Consider the following 26,079-nt stretch of genomic DNA (forward strand, 5'->3'; position numbering starts at 1 on the left):
ACAATTTGCAAGCTGGGTCAATGAGTGCTGTTATTGCGATGCTTTCCACAATTAACCACATCTCAAAAGGGGCACTGTGTTTTTGCTGAAAGGTCATTTTGCCAAACATTTTTTTTTCTAAATTGCATTCATCAAATGCACAATATCATCTGTGTCCAAATGATTTATCGCTTTGGAATAAAATATCACTGCGCCATAAACAATGCACAGTATTGTGCTGCGTGGGTGGTACACCCACCTCTGAGTCAGAAGGTTGTGGGTTCAAGTCCGACTCCAGAGTCTTGAGCACAAAGCCGAGGCTGACTGAGGGAGTGCTGCACTGTCCCAGCTGCCATCCTTCAGGTGGGACATTTAAACTGAAGCCTGGTCTGCCCTCCCAGGAGGACATAAAAGAACATTGACGAGCAGGGAAACTCTCCCTGGTGTCTTGGCAAGTATTTACCCATAGAATCCATACAGTGCCGATGTAGGTCATTCGGTCCATCGAGCCTGCACCGACCCTCCGAAAGAGCACCCTACCTGGGCTCATTGATCCGCCCTATTCCCGTAATCCCACCTAACCTGCACATCTTTGGACTGTGGGAGGAAACCGGAGCACCCGGAGGAAACCCACGCAGACACGGGGAGAAAGTGAAAACTTCGCACAGACAGTCACCCGTGGCTGGAATTGAACCCGGGTCCCTGGTGCTGTGAGGCAGCAGTGCTAACCACTGTGCCACCGTGCCCTTGAGTAAAATCACTCAAACAGTTGACCTGGTAACATCACATTGAATGCCTCAATGCCATTTGAACTCATTCCCTAGATTACAAATCCACTAGATTCATAGACGTTTACGACACAGAAAGAGGCCATTTGGTCCATCACGTCCACGCCCATCTATCTATACTAATCCCATTTTTCAGTACTTGGCCCATAGCCCTGAATGCGGTGACTAGGGGATTTTCACAGTAACCTCATTGCAGTGCTAATGAAAGCCTACTTGTGACAACAAAGATTATTATTATCCCTGATTAATCTGTGGCTATCCAAGTGCAGGTAGGGACATATGCCAAACTGAGCTCTCGTTATCTGCCATAAGCTTCCCTTTTCTTCTTAATCTTGACCTTTATGTCCCTTGACATCCAATGTTTCCCGTTCCTGTCCCATCCTTTGTCCTTACGGGAAACACATTTGCCCTGTACTCACACCATCTCCTGCTTGAAGGCCCTCCCCCTGCTCTGCCACAGTTTTATCTGCAAGTAGCTGCTCTCAGTCCACTTGTTTCTTATCTTCGTAAAGTAACCACTACTTAGTAAAGTAACCACATGGAGAATGTTGACTTGGATGAGATACAAAAGAGGGACTGGCACCTTAGGAAGTCTACCCTGAAAAGAAATCAAGGGGAGGGGGTTGATTAGCACAGGGGGCTGGTTTAGCACACTGGGCTAAATCGCTGGCTTTGGAAGCAGACCAGCAAGGCAGGCCAGCAGCACGGTTCGATTCTCATATCAGCCTCCCCGAACAGGCGCCGGAATGTGGCGACTAGGGGCTTTTCACAGTAACTTCATTGAAGCCTACTTGTGACAATAAGCGATTTTCATTTTTTTGAAGAACAGAAAAAAACCCAAGAATTTAAAAGAATATCAGCTCGCCCGCAAATGTCTTCTTCCCACATCTTGTGAGCATCTATGTGGGTTATTCAGGACCAATTCTTTAGTATGTTTGAAGGATAAATATTCTCCTCTCTCAATGAAAATTCCTTGGGGACTCAAACATGGGCTTCCTGCCATTAAGACCGTTTTGGAAGCAAGGCTTGAATTGCATTCTAAGGAGCCATACAGGGAACACATTGTTCGGGTGATGGTACAGAGTTGCCTAGCAACAAGGAAACCCAAGTCGGCCGGCCTCCAGCAGGGTAAGGAATCAATTCATACGACTTCCCCCCCCCCGTTTCCCCGATAGCACCGTCATTCCCTCTCATTGGATTTAACCCTCGAAGGATTGCGGTGGTAATTTCAACTTCTGCTGGGGGCCTGCACATGTCTCATCATTGTCCACCTGATTGAGGAACTTTGGGGGTCACTCTAAAACACCACATTGTCTTCATCTGCTGGACCTTGTTGCCGTGTGGCGATGTCTTACACCCATGTTGCCACCTGCCTGGACACCATCCGAAACAAGCTCCAATCAATCTTATCAATGCAATCTGCATTATAGCTGGTACGTCAGTAGACTAACAGTCTGGGGACCTGGACAAATAACCCAGCAGCAAAAACATTGAACCCCACTGTGACAATTTAAATACAGTTAAAAAAAAATACTTGGAAAGGAGAAAGCTGATGCCACTTAAAAGTGAACCATGAAGTTATCGCCTCATCCACTACATTCACCACTGATGCACAGTGGCCGCAGTGTGTGCCACGTATAGAATGGACAGCAGCAACTCACCAAGCATCCATTTCTCAGTACCTTCCAAACCCCTGACCTCCACCACCTTGAAGGACAAGGCCGACGGATGCAAGGCAACATTACCACCTGCAAGTTCCCCTCCAAGCCACGCACCATCCTGACTTGGAAACCATATCGCCATTCCGTCACTGTCACTGGGTCAAAATCTGGAACTTCTTTCTCTGAAAGAAACCATTTCTTCTGCCCGGCGCTGAGCGTGATAGATTGTTGTTAGGGAAGAGGCATATTCAGGGTTGCCGAGCCAAGGTGGACAGAGGAGTTAAGATGCAGACTAACCCTTATCTAACTGAATTGTGTAACAGGCTAAAGGGGGCTGACTGGCTTCCTCCTGTTTCTAGCCTCTTCTTCTTCTGGTCCCTTCCCGTATCTGATGGTGCACTAAGGCAGATGTTTGTTTGCTTCCATAGCCAGTAACTCCTGGAACAGGTCGCTAGTCTGTCTGACTCGAGGGTGGTGTCGCTCCACATCAAGCGTGGCTGATCAGAAGCCTCTCCCACGCTTGCTGCCTGCCATTGGTGTGTTGGAAGCATTTGCAGGTTGACAGACTCAACCTGTTTGACCACATAAACGAACACACCTTTGTTAGGAAAACAAAAGTAGTTTAAGGTGGTTCATATTTGTATTGGTAAACATTAGAAATAAGTCATAATTTTAAGTATGCTTTTGTGCCTGGAAGGGTAAACTCTATAGTTAGATTTATGCTGGACAAAGGTGCTTGTATCATAGAATTTACAGTGCAGAAGGAGGCCATTCGGCCCATCGAGTCTGCACCGGCTCTTGGAGAGAGCACCCTACCCAAGATCAACACCTCCATCCTATCCCCATAACCCAGTAACCCCACCCAACACTAAGGGCAATTTTGGACACTAAGGGCAATTTATCATGGCCAATCCACCTAACTGCACATCTTTGGACTGTGGAGGAAACCGGAGCACCCGGAGGAAACCCACGCACACACGGGGAGGATGTGCAGACTCCGCACGGACAGTGACCCAAGCCGGAATCGAACCTGGGACCCTGGAGCTGTGAAGCAATTGTGCTATCCACAATGCTACCGTGCTGGGGGTTGGTTACATTCCAACTGTGTTTCTATTGTGGTTAGAGAGGGCTACGGTGGCAACTTCCGGGTGCGGCTATGCAGAGCTAGGTCGCATATTCGGTAGCTCCCGTTTGGAACGGACGTTTGGGCTCGTTACAGGCCCCCACGGCATTTGTTTGACATTTCCCGGTGTGGGAAAAAGACTGCAACATTCCCCTGACAGTGTCCCCCAGGAATGTTATGTCTTTTGGCTACCAGACCCGGCAGAAACAGTAAAAGATTTGGCTTGTAACAGGATAAACAGGGGCCTCGTCCAGCATGCAGGCGGGGGGAAGGGCAAGCTTAAAGCTGCAAGCTGACCTGAGGGCCTTTATCAAAGGCGAATTCTAGCAGCAGAGGGAACAACTGTGAAAAGATCTCACCAAGGCCACTGAAGAAGCGGGGCGAGGCTTCCGGTGGTGGCCATGGAGGAGTAGGTCGCACATTCGGCAGCTCCCGCAAAAACAGGCTTTTGGGGCTCTTTTCAGGGCCCCCAAGGGCACTTTTTCGACATTTCCCGGTGTGGGAAGGAGTTAATAATAGCTCCCCGTCAGTATATGGCTTTAACTAGGAGCGGGGTGACATAAAAGGTGGTGGTGGGGACCAGAAGAAGGGAGGGAAGAAGGACAAAATGGCGGCAGGCGGAGACCAGGCAGCGTGGAGGCAGTGGGCGGAGGAGCAACAGGAGGGTATTCAGCGCTGCCTCATAGAGATTAAAACGGACCTGCTAGAGCCGATGAAGGCTTCTATTGATAAGCTGCTGGAGACACAGACGGCCCAGGGGGGGGGGTGGCGATCCGAGAGCTCAAACAAAAGATCTCTGACAATGAGGACGATATCTTAGTCCTGGCGGTAAAGGTGGAGGCGCACGAGGCGCTCCACAAGAAATGGCAGGAGCGATTCGAGGAGATGGAGAATCGGTCGAGGCGGAAGAATCTGCGGATTCTGGGGCCTCCGGAGGGGCTGGAGGGGCCGGACGGTGGGGGGCCTATGTGGTCACCATGTTAAACTCGCTTATGGGAGCAGGGTCCTTCCAGGGGCCCTTGGAGCTGGAAGGGGCCCATAGAGTGTTGGCGAGGAGGCCCAAGGCTAACGAGCTTCCGCGGGCGGTGCTGGTGCGGTTCTATCGGTTCGTCGATCGGGAGTGTGTGCTCAAGTGGGCCAAGAAGGAGAGGAGCATCAGGTGGGAGAACGCGGAGGTTCGGATATATCAGGACTGGAGTGCGGAGGTGGCGAAGAGGAGGGCCGGGTACAATCGAGCGAAGGCGGTGCTGCACAGGAAGGGGGGTGAAGTTTGGCATGTTGCAGCCGGCGCGACTGTGGGTTACCTACAAGGACCAGCACCATTATTTTGAGTCTCCGGAGGAGGCGTGGGCCTTTGTTCAGGCTGAGAAGCTGGACACAGACTGAGGGTCGGGAGGGGCGATTTGGGACTGCGGTGGATATGTTATGCCTATTTTTGGTTGGGGGGGGGGGGGCCTTTGCATTGTTTTTGGGTTTCTTTTTCTCTGTGTTTTTCTTTTTCGGGTTGGGAGGGTGGATGGGGCGGGTTGGGCACTGTTTTGGTTGGTGGCGGGGCTTGGTAGGTGGAGAGCGCGGGATTTCTTTTCCCGCGCCGAAGACTGGGGGGGGGCGGGACCGGGGCGGGGGAAGCGAGGATTGTTTCCTGCGCTTAGAACGGAGGGGGAGAGCCTGTGAATGGGGAGCGGGAGAGGAGGGTTGTGCCACACAATGGGAGGAGTCGAAGGGGAGGCGGGGAGTGGCCGGGGTCAGCAGGAGTCAGCTGACTTGCGGAAGTGCAATGGGGGGAGTAAACCAGCTAGGATGGGTCCTAGCCCGGGGGGGGGGAGAAGAATCGAGTTGCTGCTGCTAAGATCAAGGAGGAGCTGGACCGAGTGGGATGGGTCGAGGGGGGGGGGGGGATGCCGCTGTGGGGAACGGGCCGGGTGTGGGGTGCGGGCGCGTGGCTGGCCGGGGAGGGGGTCATGGCTAGTCGGCGGGGGAGGGGGGCGGGTAGCCCCTGATCCGGCTGATAACCTGGAATATAAGGGGACTGAATGGGCCGGTTAAGCGGGCCCGCGTGTTCGCGCACCTGAAGGGGCTCAAGGCGGATGTGGTTATGCTCCAGGAGACACACCTGAAGGTGGCAGACCAGGTAAGGACTGAGGAAAGGGTGGGTAGGTCAGGTGTTTCACTCGGGGCTAGATGCCAAAAATCGAGGGGTGGCGATCTTGGTGGGAAAGAAGGTGTTATTCGAGGCGTCGAGCATTGTGGCAGATAATGGCGGTAGGTACATAATGGTAAGTGGTAAGTTGCAGGGAGGGTGGTACTGGTCAATGTGTATGCTCCGAACTGGGACGATGCGGGTTTTATGCGGCGTATGTTGGGTCGAATCCCAAACTTGGAAGTGGGGGGCCTGATAATGGGGGGAGACTTTAACACGGTGCTGGATCCTGCACTGGATCGCTCCAGGTATAGGACGGGTAGGAAGCCGGCAGCGGCTAGAGTGTTGAGGGGATTTATGGACCAAATGGGAGGGGTGGACCCTTGGAGATTAGCAAGGCCGGGGGCTAGGGAATTTTCATTCTTCTCACATGTCCATAAGGCTTATTCTCGAATCGACTTTTTCATTTTGAGTAGGGTGCTGATAGCGAGAGTAGAGGATACCGAGTATTCGGCAATAGCCATTTCGGACCACGCCCCGCATTGGGTGGACTTGGAGATGGGGGAGGAGAGGGACCAGCGCCCGCTGTGGCGCTTGGAGGTGGGACTGTTGGCGGACGAGGAGGGTGAGCGAGCGGGTCCGAGGAAGTATAGAGAGATACTTGAAGACCAACGACAACGGGGAGGTCCGAGTGGGGATGGTATGGGAGGCACTGAAAGCGGTGGTGAGGGGAGAGCTGGGGCGAAATTCTCCGTTATCGGCGCAAAGTCCGCCGATCGGCGCCAAAAACAGCGCAAATCCCACCTACATCACGCCGCCAAAAATGTCGTGACGTCTCCGGCCCGGAATGGGCTAGCAGCGACGTGACGGGATCCACGCTTGCTCACGTGGTTCACGCCGTGCGGCGTGTATGGCTCATAAGGACGCGCTGCTCCCCCCCACCCGACCGGAACACCCGACCGGAACACCCGACTGGATGGCTGGCCGCCGCTCAGCCCCGAGGTTCCAGTCACGGGATGTGGAGGCGCTCCTGGACGCAGTGGAGCAGAGGAGGGAGGCCCTGTATCCCGGGCACGGCCGCAGAGTTGCCCCACGCCACAGCCGGCGTCTGTGGAGGGAGGTGGCAGAGGCCGTCACTGCTGTGGCCCTGACACCACGGACAGGCACCCAGTGCCACAAGAAGGTGAACGACCTCGTCAGAGCAGCCAGGGTGAGCCTCCCCCCCCCCCCGCCCGATATCCATATCCCCCATATTCCCCCCTCTGCCATATCCCCCCTCCCCCATATCCCCCCTCCCCCATGTCCCCCATATCCCCCCTCCCCATATCCCCCCTCCCCCATATCTCCCCTCCCCCATATCCCCCCTCCCCCATATCCCCCTCCCCATATCCCCCCATATCCCCCCTCCGCCATATCCCCATATCCCCCCTCCCCATATTCCCCCTCCCCATATCCCCCCTCCCCCAGATCGCCCATATCCCCCCTCCCCATATCCCCCCTCCCCATGTCACCCATATCCCCCCTCCCCCATATCCCCCCTCCCCCATGTCCCCCATATCCCCCCTCCCCCATATCACCCCCCTCCCCCATATCCCCCCTCCCCCATATCCCCCCTCCCCCATATCCCCCCTCCCCCATGTCCCCCCTCAGCCATATCCCCCATATCCCCCCTCCCCCATATCCCGGCCTCCCCCATATCCCGGCCTCCCCCATATCCCCACGTGAATCCAGCCCTAACCTTAACCTCTGCAATGCACGCGCAACCGATGGTGTGCATTCATATACCTGTCTAACACTGTTGCCTTTTACCCCTGCCCCCCCCCCCCCCCCACAGGAGAAGCGCGCACACAACAATAGGGAGCATGTGAGGACTGGAGGAGGCCCCGCTGATGAGAGGCCATTGACCGAACACGAGGAAAGGGCCCTGGAACTGGCTGGCGGACCTGAGGACCGGGAGGTTGCTGATGCAAAGGTCGGGGCGTACCAGCAATTGAGCCACCGACAGCCCGTCCCCATATCCCCCCTCCCCTATATCCCCCTCCCCAATATCACCTGATCACTGCCTGATGTCTAACCATGCATGCTTCATTGTGTATCGCAGGAGCAAACATCGAGGCACCCATCCCCGCAGATGCAGACCGCCCGCATGATACCCCTCGGAGGCCATGGGAGACGGAGAAACCCGGACCCTCCGGCATGCGACGCCCGCAGGATGCCCCTCGCACACGACGGGAGACGGAGAGACCCGGACCCTCCGGTATGCGACGCCCGCAGGATGTCCCTTGGAGACCACTGGAGACGGAGAGACCTGGAGCAACAGGGAGACGACGCCCCCGTCTCGTGCGGGTGCGACGACGCAGGCGTATGCCATCCAGCGACGAGAGGGGCAGCCACAGGCCCCCGTCACAGCCGAGCCAGGACACCACTACCCAGGACACCACTACCCAGGACACCACTACCCAGGACACCCCTACCCGGGACAGCACTACCCAGGACACCACTACCCAGGACACCCCTACCCGGGACAGCACTACCCAGGAAAACGAAATACCGGACAGTGACTCAGAGTGGATGGGTGGAGACGAACCCCCACCCCAAAGTGCCATGGACTCAGAGTGGAACGAAGAGCACGACACAACACCACTGCTGTCACCAACACCCTCCACCATCGCAGACACTCACCACGGTTGGGCACTTTAGTGATGAGGCGTCTGGTACACTCACTGGTGCGCACAACACAGCCGTCCCGGTACAGCAGGCGGAGGTAGGAGCAGCAGAGGGGCCGGGCGGTCGGAGGGCAGCCCAGCCCAAGCGAACATCTGCCGCCCAGATGGATCCCGGGTTCCTGGAGTTACCACACCCACCCATAGATCCGATGCAACCACCGAACCGGAGATGAGCGAAGAGGGTGACGGCCGGCTTGCGGTGGCTGCAGTCGCAGGTGGAGGAGTCCACCCGCGTCCAGGAGCTGGGAGTGGTGCCGGTCATGCGTGCCACCCAGGCCAACACCGCATGGGTGGCGTCCGCGGTGGAGGCAATGGGTGCGGCGGTGTCAGACATGGGGAACGGTTTGCGAGGCCTAGGGTTTTCCGTGCAGGCGGCGTCTGTGGCCCAGGACATGGCTGCCCTCTCACAGGAGGCCATGAGCCAGTGCCAGAGGCGCTCAACGCCATGGCCCAGTCTCAGCAGGCCATGGCCCAGTCTCAGCAGGCCATGGCCCAGTCTCAGCAGGCCATGGCCCAGTCTCAGCAGGCCATCGCTGAGGGCATCGGCGCCATTGGCCATGTGCGAGCTGGAGTCGCACAGTCACAGACAGGGTTTGCCAATCCCCTGAGCTCCATGGCTGCAAACCTGCAGACCCCTGTCGATACCAGCACGGGCCTCCAGGACTGGCAGCGCCAGATGTCGGGGGGGGCGTCGGATGGCCAGTCCGTTCGCATCCCCCACCCACGTAGAGGCCTGGGGCCATCGGGCACCCCGAGGGAGGAGGAGGTGCTGTGGTCCGTCCCGGGTCCCCCTGTAGGGTAGGTCCCGGAACACCGCGACACCTCGGACTCCCCCCCTTCCGTCCCAGGTGCATCAGGTGGGCAACAGGCAGGACAGGCTGGCAGCTCGCCATCCCAGTCGCCCGGGCCGCAGCCTGGCCCATCTAGGCCAGGACGCCCCAGGAAACGGCCGCCAAAGGGATCCCGTGTCAGAGGGCAGGAATCACAGGAGTCCACCTCCAGTTCTGCTGTACCGTCTGGGGAACCACGTAGACGTAGTCATAGGGTCCGTAAGGCCAAACAACTAGACACTGAGTAAGTTGGCACGGGTGCAGGGCACAGATGAGTTTTAGGGGCAAGGGCACGGGCATGAACTCCTTTGGTTATTAAAGTCAATGTTACACCTACCGAAGCTGCCTTTGTGCTCTGTCCAAAGCGTGCGGGGGTGTCATGTACGTTGAGCGCAAGTGTGTGTGTGAGGGGTGGTCTTACCTCAGCCCCAAGTGAGTCTGCCCCCTTCCCCCTGGGCCGCCATCAACATCCCCCCGGGCAGAGGACGGGACTGTGCGTTGCAGTGTCACAGCCGCATGCAGGGATGGTCCGGGTGGATGGTGGTACTGTGGCCATGGGTCAGACATAGTCCAACGATGTGGAGCCAGGAGCTCATCGCAGGGCGGGTTGTCATCATCCTCCATGGCCTGCAATAGACACGCGTCCACCCGCAACTGTGTGAGCCCGGCCGTTGTGCCGCAGGTGGATCGGCAATGGGGGGGTGGTGTGCATGCGGGTGGGGTGGGTGGGGTTGGGGAGGGGGGTGAGGGTGCTGGGTGGGTGGATGGGTGGGGGGTGTGGGTGGTCGGCTGTTGCCATGGTGTGCGGTCTGTGGCCATACTACCCGATTCCCACGCCCATCTAGTCAGTGAAGCGGGCGGCTATCAGTCTGTCCCGTGCCCGCTGGGCCAGCCGGTAACGGTGGACAACCACCCGCCCGTGTCTAGCCCGTCTGCCCTGACCATTGCCCCCATCCCCCTCATCTGGGAGGACTGCGCCTCTTCCTGCTGCTCCTCCACTCCGCCCTCCTCTGCCTGCGGCACATCGCCCCTCTGCTGGGCTATGTTGTGCAGGACGCAGCACACCACAATGATGCGGCCGACCCTATCTGACCGATACTGGAGGGCGCCCCCAGAGGGGTCCAGAAACCTGAAACGCATCTTCAGCACGCCAAAGCACCTCTCTATCACTCCCCTTGTCGCTACATGGGCATCATTTTAGCGGTTCTCCGCCTCATTGTGTGGCCTCCGTACAGGCGTCATCAGCCACGATCGCAATGGGTAGCCCCTGTCGCCCAGCAACCAGCCCCTCAGCCGGGGATGGCGTCCCTCGTACATGCCGGGGATGGATGACCGCGACAACACGTATGAGTCGTGTACAATGCCCGGGTAACGGGCGCAGACGTACAGGATCATCATGCGGTGGTCGCAGACCACCTGTATGTTCATCGAATAGGTCCCCTTCCTATTGGTGAACATGGCCCTGTTATCTGCAGGTGGCCGCACGGCGACGTGCATCCCATCAATCGCGCCCTGGACCATGGGGAACCCGGCCACGGCAGAGAAGCCCACAGCCCGGGCATCTTGGCTGGCCCGGTCCACAGGGAAGCGGATGCAGCGGTGCGCCATGGCATATAGGGCATCTGTCACTGCCCGGATGCACCGATGCACCGATGTCTGCGATATGCCGGACAGGTCCCCACTCGGTGCCTGGAATGACCCCGTTGCATAAAAGTTCAGGGCCACCGTAACCTTGACGGACACGGGGAGAGGGTGTCCCCTGCCAGTGCCACGCGGGTGACAGGTGTGCCAGCAGGTGGCAGATGTGTGCCACGGTTTCCCGGCTCATCCGGAGTCTCCTCCTGCATTCCCGGTCCGTGAGGTCCTGGTATGACTGCCGGGGCCGGTACACACGGGGCGCCCTCGGATGCCTCCGTTGCCGTGGGGCCGCGACGTCCTCCTCCCCCTCCTCGTCCTGTCGGTCAGGTGTCCCTCCAGCCTGGGCGGCTGCCGCCTGCCCCTCTGCGGCAGCCTGCGCCGCCTCTCTGGCACGCTCCTCCTCCTCATCCAGGGCAACATAGACATTAGCGGCTGCCGCCACGGCGGCCAACATCGCTGGCTGATCGGAAAACATGACGGCCTGGTTTGGGGGGGGGGGGGGGGGAATGATGACATGTCATCATTGCCCATACCCCCTCCTCCCCCCAGCCAGGTGGCATGGACCGCATGGGTCCAACTGTTGGAGGCTGGCACCTGGCCAGGTGGACCAACTCACTTGCCCTCGCACCCCCCCTCCCCGGCACGGACCCCCCACCCTCCCTCCCCGGCACGGACCCCCCCCATCCTCCTCCCCGGCACGGACCCCCCCATCCCCCCTCCCCGGCCCTCCCCGGCACGGACCCCCCCACCCTCCCTCCCCGGCACGGACCCCCCCCATCCTCCTCCCCGGCACGGACCCCCCCATCCCCCCTCCCCGGCCCTCCCCGGCACGGACCCCCCCCATCCCCCCTCCCTGGCACGGACCCCCCCCATCCTCCTTCCCGGCACGGACCCCCCCATCCCCCCTCCCCGACACGGTCCCCCCCATCCCCCCTCCCCGGCACAGACCCCCCCCATCCCCCCTCCCCGGCCCTCCCTGGCACGGACCCCCCCATCCCCCCTCCCCGGCACGGACCCCCCCAATCCTCCTCCCCGGCGTGGACCCCCCCATCCCCCCTCCCCGGCACGGACCTCCCATCCACCCTCCACGGCCCTCCCCGGCACGGACCCCCCCATCCTCCCTCCCCGGCACGGACCTCCCCATCCTCCCTCCCCGGCACGGACCCCCCCCCTCCCGGCACTCCCCCGGAGCCCAGCCCACTCTAACCAGCCCCCCCGCCGCACACACACACACACACAACCCTAGACACCTCTCCCCACACATTCAGACTGCGGCCATGCCATCGCCTGCCCAGCGGCCAACCCCCCCAGGCCGTCACTCACCTCCACGCTGGTCGGCGTAAACTTTGACGCCGATTAAAAGGAGGTTTGATTTACGCCGACGTGACCTGTCATCACGTCGACGGGACTTCGGCCCATCCGGACGGGAGAATATCGGCAGGCCCAAAATCGACTGCCTTGCGCCCACCCGTGCCATTCTCTGACGTCTGCGACGCTATTGACGCCCCGCCGACTTTTCTCCCTTCGGAGACTTCGTCGGGCGGCGGGGGCGGAATTCACGGCGGCCAACGCAGTAACCACACTGAACATTTTGAACACTAAGGAGAAACTTAGCATGGCCAATCCACCTAACCTGCACATCTTTGGACTGTGGGAGGAAACCGGAGCACCCGGAGGAAACCCACGCAGACACGGGGAGGATGTGAAAATTTCCCACAGACAGTCACCCGAGGCTGGAATTGAACCTGGGTCCTTGGCGCTGTGAGGCAGCGGTGCTAACCACTGTGCTACCGTGCCGCCCATTGTAACATCAACTGGGGACTGTAACACTTTCCTTGGCCATCAGGGCCTGGGATGGGACTGGAACCTGGTGCTTCTCACTCAGAGGTAGCTATGCTACCCAATGCGCCACAAAATCTCCTGTTATGTTACAGTAAACTTATATGAATGAGGAAACATACATACTATCCATCTATAGTGCTGTGCATCACCATCTGGTACAGCCTACACATCAAACACCAAAGCACATCCCTGTTCACCTTACCTGCTGTGTGTAGAGGAGTTCTATTTATTTTGCTCTCCACATCCCAGGTAGCCGAGCTGACCCAGAGAAGATACTGGATAATTTCTGGATCGCCCTCTCGGCAAGCGATGTGGAAACTGCTCCAACCGTCCTTGTTTTTCAGCCTCAGGCTCGCTCCACTCTCAATCAGGTCTTTAACCACCTCAAGGTTCTTTCTGGTGCAAGCCATCATCAGTGGTGTCCTGCAGAGTAATCAGAGAGGTAATCCTTTGTATATTTAAGAAGCGTGTCCCCCCCCCCCCCCCCACCCCCAGCCCCATTCCTCACGGTTCAGTAGCTAAATGCATCGCTGGGTGTAATGCAGAGTCATTCGGGCAGAGAACGTTACCTGCTCATTCTCTGTCTCCCACCTCGCTGTCCGGGCCTTCCTGGGCAAGGCAGTAACTTACATACATTTCCTCCAACTCCGTGTTACACAGATTGTACAGTACTGAACCAGGCCAATCAATCCAACTCGTCCATTCTGTCATGTGAGAGTACCTTTAAGAAATGGGTGTTTATAAATGGGTGTGTATATAAATATCTGTAGTGAGAGTACCTTTAAGAAATGGGTGTTTATTACTGCAGTGATGTCAGAGAGGGGGTGGAGCTGGGCTGTCTGTCTGCTTTTTACTTTCGTTTTAGACTGTTTGCTGCAGGGTGTGTTTTAGTTTTGTTTTCAGAGCTGGTTAGCTGCAGTCACAGCCAGAAGGTGTATTAGAGTCTCTCTCTGTAATCTAAAGACTGTAAATCGATCCTGGTGATTTAAAACTAATAACAGTAATGACTTTAACCTGATGTGCTTCTGGTAAAAGTCTTATGGATGTTAAAAGGAAAGCTTCAAGAATTGCTTAGTGTTGTATTCTTTAGGGGTTGTATTTGAATTAATGGGTGCTAAGATGTTCACTATGTTTTAAAAAGGTTAACTTGAGTTCATAGAATAAACATTGTTTTGCTTTAAAAAATACTTTTCCATTTCTGCTGTACCACACCTGTAGAGTGGGCCGTGTGCTCCCCATACCACAATCTATTAAAAGTTGTGGGTCAGGTGAACTCCATGATACACTTTGGGGTTCTCTAAACCCTGGCCCATAACAATTCTAATCCCGGGCGGCATGGTCGCACAGTAGTTAGAACTGTTGCTTCAAAGCTCCAAGGTTCCAGGAGTTCCAGGTTCGATTCCCAGCTTGGGTCACTGTCTGTGTGGAGTCTGCACGTTCTCCCTATGTCTGCGTGGGTTTCCTCCAGGTGCTATTAGGTAATTTGGACATTCTGAATTCTCCCCGTGTACCCAAACAGGCGCCGGAATGTGGCGACTAGGGGCTTTTCACAGTAACTTCATTGCAGTGTTCATGTAAGCCTACTTGTGACAATAACGATTATTATTATGCTCTACATCAGCTACCTCACTCCTCTTTTCATCGAGCCTTTGGGTAAATCTTCTATTCTTTCTCCATGCACTCTCTAGCTTTCCTTTAATTAAGCCTCAACTACTCCCTGGGAGAGCGAGATCCACATTCCAACTACAACCCAGATAAACGGTCTGGGACGGTCTTCACCTGAACCATTCTGGGACCAGTGTTCTAGCGAATAGGATAAATAGGTTGGTCACAAGGACTTTAAACTAGCAAGTTGGGGGGAAGGGAAGGGTAAAGCTATGGACAGTATAATGGTTAATGGAGAGCAATGCAGCAGGTTACGTGACAGGTTATTATGTAGAGATATGGGTTCAAAGACAAGGAAAATTAGGAGAAAGAGTAAGAGGAAAAATAAATTGCGAAAAGTTACTGATCAAGGTGTTAGGATTCATAACAAAGACATAAAAAACAGCATAAGTGTACTTTACCTGAATGCTCGTAGTATACGAAATAAGGTAAATGAGTTGATGGTGCAAATCATCGTGAATGACTATGATTTAGTGGCCATTACTGAAACATGGTTAAAAGATGGTCACGACTGGGAGTTAAATATCCAAGGGTATCAGACTATACGAAAGGATAGAATGGACGGTAAGGGCGGTGGTGTAGCTTTGTTGTTTAAGGATGGCATCCGGGCAATAGTAAGGGATGATATTGGTGCTATGGAGGACAAGGTTGAATCAATTTGGGTGGAAATCAGGAATAGTAAGGCGAAAAGGTCACTGATAGGAGTAGTCTATAGGCCACCAAATAGTAACAGGATGGTAGGGCAGGCAATAAGCAAAGAAATAACAGATGCATGTAGAAATGGTACAGCGGTTATCATGGGAGATTTTAATCTGCATATCGATTGGTTTAACCAGGTTGGTAAAGGCAGCCTTGAGGAGGAGTTTATAGAATGTGCCCGGGATAATTTCCTGGAACAGTATGTAATGGAAGGGAACAAGCGGTCCTAGATCTGGTCCTGTGTAATGAGGCAGGATTGATTAATGATCTCATAGTTTGGGATCCTCTTGGAAGGAGCGACCACAATATGGTGGAATTTAAAACACAGTTGGAGGATGACAAGGTAAAATCAAACACTAGTGTTTTGTGCTTAAACAAAGGCGATTACAATGGGATGAGAGAAGAACTAGCTAAGGTAGACTGGGAGCAAAGACTTCATGGTGAAGCAGTTGAGGAACAGTGGAGAACCTTCCGAGCGATCTTTCACAGTGTTCAGAAAAGGTTCATACCGACAAAAAGAAAGACGGTAGAAAGGGGAAAAATCGACCGTGGATATCTAAGGAGGTGAGGGAGAGTATCAAATTGAAGGAAAAAACATACAAAGTGGCAAAAATTAGTGGGAGACTAGAGGACTGGGAAGTCTTTAGGGGACAACAGAAAGCTACTAAAAAAGCCATAAAGAAGAGTAAGGTAGACTATGAAAGTAAACTGGCTCAGAACATAAAAGCAGATAGTAAAAGCTTCTACAAATATATAAGACAAAAAAGAGTGGCTAAGGTAAATATTGGTCCTTTGGAAGATGAGAAGGGAGATTTAATAATAGGAGACGGGGAAATGGCTGAGGAGCTGAACAGGTTTTTGGGGTCAGTCTTCACAGTGGAGGACACAAATAACATGCCAGTGACTGATGGAAATAAAGATATGATAGGTGAGGACCTTGAGATGATTGTAATCACTAAGGAGGCAGTATTGGGCAAGCTAATGGGGCTAAAGGTAGACAAGTCTCCTGGCCCTGATGGGATGCATCCCAGAGTGTTAAAAGAGATGGCTAGGGAAATTGTAAACGCACTAGTGATAATTTATCAAAATTCACTAGACTCTGGGGTGGTCCCAGAGGATTGGAAAGTAGCAAACGTGACACCACTGTTTAAAAAAGGAGGTCGGCAGAAAGCGAGTAATTATAGGCCGGTAAGCTTAACTTCGGTTGTAGGGAAATGCTGGAATCTATCATTAAGGAGGAAATAGCGGGGCACCTGGAGAGAAATTGTCCCATTGGGCAGACACAGCATGGGTTCACAAAGGGTAGGTCGTGTCTGACTAATTTGGTAGAATTTTTTGAGGACGTTACCAGTGCAGTAGATAACGGGGAGCCAATGGATGTGGTATATCTGGATTTCCAGAAAGCTTTTGACAAGGTGCCACACAAAAGGTTGCTGCATAAACTAAAGATGCATGGCATTGAGGGTAAAGTGGTAGCATGGGTAGAGGATTGGTTAATTAACAGAAAGCAGAGAGTGGGGATAAATGGGTGTTTCTCTGGTTGGCAACCTGTAACTAGTGGGGTCCCTCAAGGATCAGTGTTGGGCCCGCAGTTGTTCACAATTTACATAGACGATTTGGAGTTGGGGACCAAGTGCAATGTGTCAAAGTTTGCAGACGACACTAAGATGAGTGGTAAAGCAAAAAGTGCAGAGGATACCGGAAGTCTGCAGAAGGATTTGGATAGGTTAGGTGAATGGGCTAGGGTCTGGCAGATGGAATTCAATGTTGCCAAGTGTGAGGCTATCCATTTTGGGAGGAATAACAGCAGAATGGATTATTATTTAAACGGTAAGATGTTAAAACATGCTGCTGTGCAGAGGGACCTGGGTGTGCTGGTGCACGAGTCGCAAAAAGTTGGTGTGCAGGTGCAACAGGTGATTAAGAAGGCTAATCGAGTTTTGTCTTTCATTGCTAGAGGGATGGAGTTCAAGACTAGTGAGGTTATGCTGCAACTGTATAGGGTGTTGGTGAGGCCGCATCTGGAGTATTGTGTTCAGTTTTGGTCTCCTTACCTGAGAAAGGACATATTGGCACTGGAGGGAGTGCAGAGGAGATTCACTAGGTTGATCCCAGAGTTGAGGGGATTAGATTATGACGAGAGGTTGAGTAGACTGGGACTGTACTCATTGGAGTTTAGAAGGATGAGGGGGGATCTTATTGAGACATATAAAATTATGAAGGGAATAGATAGGATAGACGCAGGCAGGTTGTTTCCACTGGTCGGGGAAAGCAGAACTAGGGGGCATAGCCTCAAAATAAGGGGAGGTAGATTTAGGACGGAGTGTAGGAGGAACTTCTTCACCCAAAGGGTTGTGAATCTCTGGAATTCCTTGCCCAGTGAAGCAGTTGAGGCTCCTTCTTTAAACGTTTTTAAGAAAAAGATAGATGCCTTTCTAAAGAATAAAGGGATTCGGGGATATGGTGTACGGGCCGGAGAGTGGAGCTGAGTCCACAAAGATCAGCCATGATCTCATTAAATGGCGGAGCAGGCTCGAGGGGCCAGATGGCCTACTCCTGTTCCTAGTTCTTCTGTTCTTATAAAGACGTTGTACATGAATTCCTTTATTTATTGGCGACAAGCTTATATTCATGGCTGTTTCTTCTTAAAAATTTTTTTTTACAGTACCCAATTACCTTTTTCCAATTAAAGGGCAATTTAGTGAGGCCAATCCCCCTAACCTGCACATCTTTGGGGTTGTGGGGATGAAACCCACGCAGACACGGGGAGAACGTGCAAACTCCACATGGACAGCGACCCAGGGCCGGGATTCGAACCCGGTTTCTCAGCGCCGTAGGCAGCAATGCTAACCACTGCACCACCGTGCTGCCCTTCATGGGCAGTCTCCCGCTGAAGTACCTTGTCAAATCCCTTTCTAATTTTAAACATTTATACAAGATCATCTCTCAACCTTAATGGAGATCCTTTTCTGACAAGTATAACCTCAGAATTCTGGTATTGTTGAGTGGATCGTTTTGGCTGCTTCTCTGGTACGCAATACAAAGCCCAGAACTGTACAGTGAGCATGCAAGTGTGGTTTAAACAGGATTCACTGCTGGTACAAAACCAGAGAATGCTGCAAAAACTCAGCCGGTCTGGCGGCGTCCGCAGCAACAGTAAACAGAGTTAACGCTTCAAGTCCGTGGACCCTTCAGAACTAAAGGGAGGGGAAAATATGTCGGATTACATGCTGTGGAAGAGGAAGAGGGTGTGGAAGAGCTGGTACAGTGAGTAGTGGGAGTAGGGGCAGATTGCAACAAAGGTGTAGGGAAGCCTAATGAACATGTGACAGATGGCCCGGAGGGGAAGGGTGAAGGGAGTTTTTTGCACTGGAACAGAAATGTCTGCCCGCTGAGGCTGCCTGGCCCACCGGTTTTTCCCAGCTTTTGTTTCGGATTCCGGCATCCAACAATATAAAACATATAGAACATAGAGTGCAGAAGGAGGCCATTTGGCCCATCGAGTCTGCACCGACCCACTTAAGCCCTCACTTCCACCCTATCCCCGTAACCCAATAACCCCTCTGGTCACTAAGGGCAATTTATCATGGCCCATCCACCTAACCTGCACATCTTTGGACTGTGGGAGGAAACCGGAGCACCCGGAGGAAATCCACGCACACACGGGGAGAACGTGCAGACTCCGCACAGTGACCCAGCGGGGAATCGAACCTGGGACCCTGGAGCTGTGAAGCCACAGTGCTAGCCACTTGTGCTACCCAAATAGTTTGCTTTTATTTTGCTACATTATATACCCTGGTGGTGGTGGGGAAGCTAAACATAGATTAAACAACTGTTTTGGCGAACGTTCCTGATTTGTCCGAAAGCGCATTTGACTTTAAGTTGTGTGGCATTTCAGTTCCTTGTCCCATTCCCGCCTCGCTGCCTTTGGCCTTCTGCCCTGCTCCAATGATGCTCTTCTGAAGGCTGAGGGAAAGTGCCTCATTCTTTCTATTCAGCTTTCTGCACTCCTCTTGTGTGTCTGTCTTGGGGTGTGTGTGTTATGCGTGCTGTGTGGCACCAAAGCTTTTCATTTTCCCCCTTTCCCTATTTAAATGAGGTTCACATTTAATTTGTTGCGATTAAGGGTTTACACTCGAGTTAAATAACCCCTCTGAGAGAACCTGCCCAACAGGCGGAATATTTCCAGCCTTTTTGTCTCTTGGTTCAAATGGGTCACTGTCTGTGCGCAGTCCGCATGTTCCCCCCCCCCCCCCCCCCCGTGTCTGCGTGGGTTTCCTCTGGGTGCTCCTGTTTCCTCCCACAAGTCCCAAAAGACGTGCTGTCAGGTAATGTGGACATTCGGAATTCTCCCTCCGTGTACCCGAACAGGCGCCGGAATGTGGCGACTAGGGGCTTTTCACAGTAACTTCATTGCAGTGTTAATGTGGGCCTACTTGTGACAATAAAGATGATTATTTCCATTATCTGTAGTTTGTTTTGCCTTTTCAGACCATTCTTCAGCACCATCTGGTGGCGCACTGCTGCAAGTACGTGGGCGCAGGGCGACACCACAATCAAAGCTGCTGACCAAACAATGATGTATTTATTCTGTAACGGGAAAAGAAGCTACAGTGCCAGTCACACGATGATATCCGCGTCCATGCCCGATGTTGTGATCTTGTTTAAATTATTCCTTCTGCTACAATCTTTGGTAAATACTGTACTCCCCAAAACCCTGAGCCAATGAAACACCAAAATATAAAGGGAGAGAAAACAGCCTGAGTTTGCTGATGACCAGAATGAAGCTGGGTCAACATTTCTACCACACTTAGCGCTCACTGTGACCCAGCCGTTGGCTCTCTGCGTCAGAAGGTTAAAGATTCAAGATCCACTTCAGTTCATAGCATCGGTGGTGCGCTGGCCTTCACTGCTGCCTCACAGCGCCAGGGACCCGGGTTCAATTCCGGCCTCGGGTGAATGTCCGTGCGGAGTCTGCACGTTCTCCCCGCGTCTGCGTGGGTTTCCTCCGGGTGCTCCGCTTTCCTCCCACAGTCCAAAGGTGTGCAGGTTAGGTGGGGTTACGGGGAAAGGGTGGGGGAGTGGGCCGACGTGGGGGTGCTCTTTCGGAGGGTCGGTTCAAAGTCGATGGGCCGAATGACCAGGTTCTGCACTGTAGGGATTCTACAATCCCCTGGCACTGTTTTGAAGAAAAGCCAGATATTTCAGCCAATTGAGCATTTTAAAATTACAATCATTATTGAAATGTAGTAACATCAGCAGCCAATTTGTGCAGAGCAAGGTCCCATAAACGGCAATGAAATATGTGACCAGATAACCTGTTTCAGTGATGTTGGCTGAGTGCTTATGTACTGGCCAGGAGTACATAACCTCCCAACATCCCGTTGAAATACTGCCATTTTACATATCCACCTGAGAGGGATGAAGGGGGGCCATCACTTGTGCACCTGGGAGGGAACAGCTGACATAAAAGCAAAATACCGCAGACGCTGGAAATCTGAAATAAAAGTATGGCAGCATTGGTGGCGAGAGAGGCCGGGTTAAAGTTTCAAGTGAACTGGACCAGCCATAGCTGTAGCTGCAAGGGTAGATCACAGACTGGGAATACTGCAGGGAGTAGCTCACCTCCTGACCGCTATCTACAAAACACAAGTCAGGAACGTGACGGAATACTCGCAACTTGCCTGGATGAATGCAGCTTCAACAACACTGAAGAAACCAGACACCGCTGACTGAATTTTTCGAGAAGGTGACTAGGTGTGTAGATGAGGGGAGTGCTGTGGATGTAGTCGACATGGACTTCAGGTCCCACGGGGGAAACTTTTCAAGAAGGTAAGAGCCCATGGGGTGGCAAATTGGGTCCAAAATCAGCTTTGTGGCAGGACGCAGAGAGTGATGGTCAAAGGTGGCAGCTTTTACTTTGTCCCTTTGATTTAGTTTAATTGGTTTGCTATGAAATAATGGAAGCCTGCGTCCAATGGTGGACCAAAGGCATTGGTGCTGGGACCCTTGCTGTTTGTGGTGTACACTAATGATCTAGACATGAATGTGGGTGGGAGGTTCAGTAAGTCCGCAGATTATTCGAAAACTGGTGGAGCGGTAAATAGCGAAGAGGAAAGCCTTAGATGACCGGACGGTATAGACAGGTCAAATGGGCAAAACAGTGGCAAATGGAATTTAACCCTGAAAATGTGAGGTGACGTATTTTGGGCGGTATAACAAGGCAGGGGAATATACAATGAACAGTAGGACGCTAGGAAATACAGAGGACCTGAAGGGTAAGACTGGCATGTCTACTGGCGGCCAGACCCGGTAGAAGACAGTTAAAGACCTGGCTAAGGAGTTGGAGGCGACCTTTGGGACTGCACCAATTTCGAGAATGGTGGAGGGGGAAGGGTGACCGTCGGTGGGAAAGCCCCAGATGGAGCAGGTGATCAGCTTCATCAAGGAGGAATGTCGCCAGCAAAGGAAGGAGATGCATGACAAAGGCTATTGAGGGAGCTGTGGCTACTCTTCGAGGGTCATTGGACCAGGTGGAGAAGTGCCTTGAGGTGCGAGGGGCGATGATGCAGGAGGTGGGGAAGGTGGTGTTCGACCAGAGCAATCGGATTGTGTCTTTGGAGGCGGAGGTGGGAATCCTGGGGGATCTATGCAAGTCGCTGTGGGTGAAGGTGGAGGAGCCGGAGAAAAGGTCCAGGTGGCAAAACTTGCGGATTGTGGGTATATCAGAGGGTGTGGAAGGAACGAGTGCCAGTAAGTACATTTTGAGGATGTCGGCTGGGCTATTGGAGGAGAAGGTGCTGGAAAAGGCCCAGAGGTGGACCTGGCCCACAGGTCCTTGAGGCAGAAGCCGGGAGCAGGGGAACCGCCATGGGTGGCGATTGTGGGTTGCACAAGTTCGCGGACAAGGAGAAGATTCTGATGTGGGTCAGGGCGAATGCGGGTCTGCGAATGGGAGGGTAATCAGGTCCGGATATATGGACATTGATGTGGAGCTGGCAAAATGGTGAGCGGGATTCAACAAGGCCAAGGCTGTGTTGTATTGATGGAAGATTTGTTCTGGGGTGCTGTACCCAGTGAGACTTTGGGTTACATTTGACGGCAGGGAGTATTATTTTGAAATGCCAGAGGGTTTATTTTATAAGGGACCATAAACTGGGGGTGAACTGAGGGGTGGTGTGGAATGGAGGGGTTAAGTCTGCAAACGTTGGGGGCCATCTTGGATGGGCCCAGTTCAGAGTAGAATTAAGTGAGGCAGAACTGGTGGGAAATAATGGCGGAACTGTAGAAGGGAATGGAAGCAAAAGCCTGCGGTAAGAGTTGTGACGTGGAATGTCCAGTGGCTAAAGGAACCGGTCAAGAGCTCCTGGGTTTTTGCACACCTGAGGGGTTTGGGAGTGGAGGTGATTTTTCTACAGGCGACGGACACATCTCCAGGTGAAGGATCAGGTTAGGTTGAAGAAGGGATGGGGTGGGGCAAGTATTTCACTCGGGGTTTGATTCGAAGTCAAGGGGGGGGGGGTGGTCATTTTGTTGAACAAGAGGATGGGGCTTGCGGAGGCCAGGGAAGTGTGGGACCGGGGGTGGGGGGAAGGTATGTGACAGTGAGTGGGGTTCTGGAGGGGACACCGGTGGTACTAGTCAACGTATGTGCACCCAAATGGGACGATGCTGGGTTTGTTGAGAGATTATTGGGAGAAATCCCGGACTTGGGTACGCACCAATTGATTTTGGGCGGAGCCATGCAGGTGCAGGGCTTTGCGCCAAATGAGTGGAGGGCGTTCCCCAAGCTACCAGAGTACACTCAGTTGGAGCAACTCGAATGAGTTGGCGGAGGGCAGGGTTGGAGATATATAGGGGTGGTTGGGGGAGCAGAACGTGGTGGGGATCGAGAGTAAATGGCAGGAGGAGTTGGGGAGGTAAATAGGTTGGGACTGTGGTGCGAGGCGATGCGGAGGGTGAATTCAACCTCCTCCTGCGCGAGGATGAGCTTGATTCTGTTCAGAGTGGTGCATAGGGTACACATGACTCAGGCAAGGATGAGTGGGTTCTTCCGGGGGAGTGGCCGATGGGTGCGAGAAGTGTGGGAGGGTCCCGGTGGACCATGCGCACAAGTTCTGGGGTGAGAGGAACTGGAAAGCTATTGGGAGGCAGGGGGCGGGATTCTCCGAAATGGAGGCAGAGTGTTCGCGCCGTCGTGAACGCCGTCGAGGTTCACGACGGCACGAAACGGCCCCTATCCCGACCAATTCAGGGCTTGATAATGGGCTAGGAGCGGCGCCGTGTCATTTATGCCCGGCAGGCCTTGGCACCGCGTAAAGGCGGCGCCACATACATGACACGGCCGGCGCCGCATAACTGGCGTCACCCGCGCATGCGTGGTTGCCGTCCTCTCCGAGTCCGCCCCGCAAGAAGATGTCTGACGGATCTTGCGGGGCTGCGGAAGAAAGGAGGTCCTCCTTCAGAGAGGCCGGCCCGTCGATCGGTGGGCACCGATCGCGGGCCAGACCCCATTTGAGGCCCCCCCCCCCCCCGGTGCAGGATCCCCCCTCCTCCCCCCGCAGGCCGCCCCACCAGCGGTCCAGCGCTGTTCCTGCCAGCAGCGACCAGGTGTGGACGGCGCCTGGGGGGGAACCCGCCGTTTTGGGCAGGCCGCTCGGCCTATCCAGGCCGGAGACTCGCGGGGTTACCGCTGAATCGCCATTTTGGCTGTCTCGGGCGATTCACTGGACCGTGCTGCGCAAAACGCGATTGTGCCGATCTGGCCGCTTCCGTGAATCGCGGGAGGGCGTCGGACCGGCATCACGGGATAATTTGCCAACCCAGGTGATTCTCCAAACTGGCGCGGGAGCGGAGAATCGCGCCCGGTGTTTGGGACACTATCCAGGATAGTGGGAGTGGAGGTCACCATTGGTGGTGATTTCTGGGGTGTCAGAAGTGCTGGAGCTTCTGGGGGGGGGGGGGGGGCGGGGGCGGCGAAAGGGCCGATGTTGTGGCTTTCGCCTGTCTAATTGCCTGGTGAAGGATCGGTTAAATTGGAGGTCGGATACGCTGTGGGGGGTGGGGGCTTGACTGGGGGACTTGTACAACTTTCTCCGGTTGGGGAATATTAAGTTCGAGTTGAGGGGGGGTCAGAGGAGGGCTTCGAGTTGCGGTGGGGGCTGTTCATGGTGCTATTTGAGGAGTTGTTTGATGCGTGGGGGGGGGGGATAAAAGGAGAAAAACTGTACAAACATTGGGCTGTGTTTTAATAGACTGTGTATTTTGGTATTCTGCTGTTGTTACATGTGTTAGGAATAAAATACATTTTAAAAAAAACATTAAAAAAAAAAATCTCCACGTCAAAAAAAAGGCCGGTGGGATACCGAATATAAGAGCAGGCAGCTTATGATGGAGCTGTATAAAACACTCGTCATGCCACAGCTAGAGTACTGTGTGCCGTTCTGGTCACCACAGTATAGGAAGGATGTGATTGCACTGGGGCGACATGGTGGTGCAATAGTTAGCACTGCTGCCTCACGGCGCCGAGGACCCGAGTTCGATCCCGGCCCGGGGTCACTGTCCGTGTGGAGTTTGCACATTCTCCCCGTGTCTGCGTGGGATTCACCCCCACAACCCAAAGATGTGCAGATTAGGTGAATTGGCCACGCCAAATTGCCCCTTAATTGGAAAATAAAAAGAACCACGTACTCTAAATTTATTTTTAATATGTGATTGCACTGGAGAGGGTGCAGAGGAGATTCACCAGGATGTTGCCTGGGCGGGAGCGTTTCAGCTATGAAGAGAGGATGGTTAGGCCGGGGGTGTTTTCCTTAGGGCAGAGAAGGCTGAGGGGGAACCTGATCAAGGTCGATAAAATTATGAGGGGCATGGATAGGGTGGATAGTAAGAAACTTTTCCCCTCAGTGGAGGGGTCAATAACTGGAGGGGGGGGAGAGAGGTTTAGAAGGGATTTGAGGAAAAACCTTTTCACCCAGGAGGTGGTGGGAATCTGGAACTCACTGTCTGAAAGGGTGATAGAGGCAGGAACCCTCACAACATTTAAGAAGCATTTAGATGAGCACCTGAAAAACCATGGCATACAAGGCTGCAGACAAGAGCTGGAAAGTGGGAGTAGAATAGGTATGTATTTGATGGCCGGCACAGACACGAGGGGCCAAAGAGCCTCTTTCTGCACTGTGTCATGTGAGAGTACCTTTAAGAAATGGGTGTTTATAAATGGGTGTGTATATAAGTATCTGTAGTGAGAGTACCTTTAAGAAATGGGTGTTTATTACTGCAGTGATGTCAGAGAGTGGGTGGAGCTGGTCTGTCAGCCTTTTACTTTCGTTTTAGGCTGTTTGCTGCATGGTGTATTTTAGTTTCGTTTTCAGAGCTGGATAGCTGCAGTCACAGCCAGAAGGGGTATGAATCTCTCTCTGTAATCTAAAGAATGTAAATCGACCCTTTGGTGATTTAAAACTAATAACTGCTCTTGGTAGTGACTTTAACCTGATGTGCTTCTGCTGAAAGTTTTAAAAAAAAAAGTCTTCTGGATGTTAAAAGGACAGCTTAAGAATTACTTAGTGTTGTATTCTTTGGGGGTTGTATTTGAATTAATGGTTGCTAAGATGTTCACTATGTTTCATAAAGGTTAACTTGAGTTCATAGAATAAACATTGTTTTGCTTTAAAAAATACTTTTCCATTTCTGCTGTACCACACCTGTAGAGTGGGCCGTGTGCTCCCCATACCACAATCTATTAAAAGTTGTGGGTCAGGTGAACTCCATGCTACACTTTGGGGTTCTCTAAACCCTGGCCCATAACTGGAAAACTCTGCAGGACCAAGCAGCCCACTCGACTGGCATCCCATCCACTACCTTCAACATTCACTCCCTCTACCACCAAAGTACATTAGCAGCCGTGTGTATCACATACAAGATGCACTGCAGCAACTCACCAAGGCTCTGTAGAAAGCACCCTCCAAACCCACGACCTCTACCATCTT

The 26,079-nt window shown here is 53.5% G+C and overlaps 1 protein-coding gene across 1 annotated transcript in view; it reads right to left on the reverse strand.

Annotated features, from left to right (window-relative positions):
• ankrd16 (ankyrin repeat domain 16) overlaps positions 1 to 26,079 on the reverse strand; it is a 28,109-nt gene that overhangs the window by 947 nt on the left and 1,083 nt on the right. Inside the window, exon 2 of the mRNA XM_072470916.1 lies at positions 12,930 to 13,150. Within this exon, the coding sequence (XP_072327017.1) occupies positions 12,930 to 13,150 (221 nt within the window). The remainder of the gene's footprint in view (positions 1 to 12,929; positions 13,151 to 26,079) is intronic.

This window comes from Scyliorhinus torazame, chromosome 13 (genome assembly GCF_047496885.1).
Source record: "Scyliorhinus torazame isolate Kashiwa2021f chromosome 13, sScyTor2.1, whole genome shotgun sequence".
NCBI classification, from domain to species: Eukaryota; Metazoa; Chordata; class Chondrichthyes; order Carcharhiniformes; family Scyliorhinidae; genus Scyliorhinus; species Scyliorhinus torazame.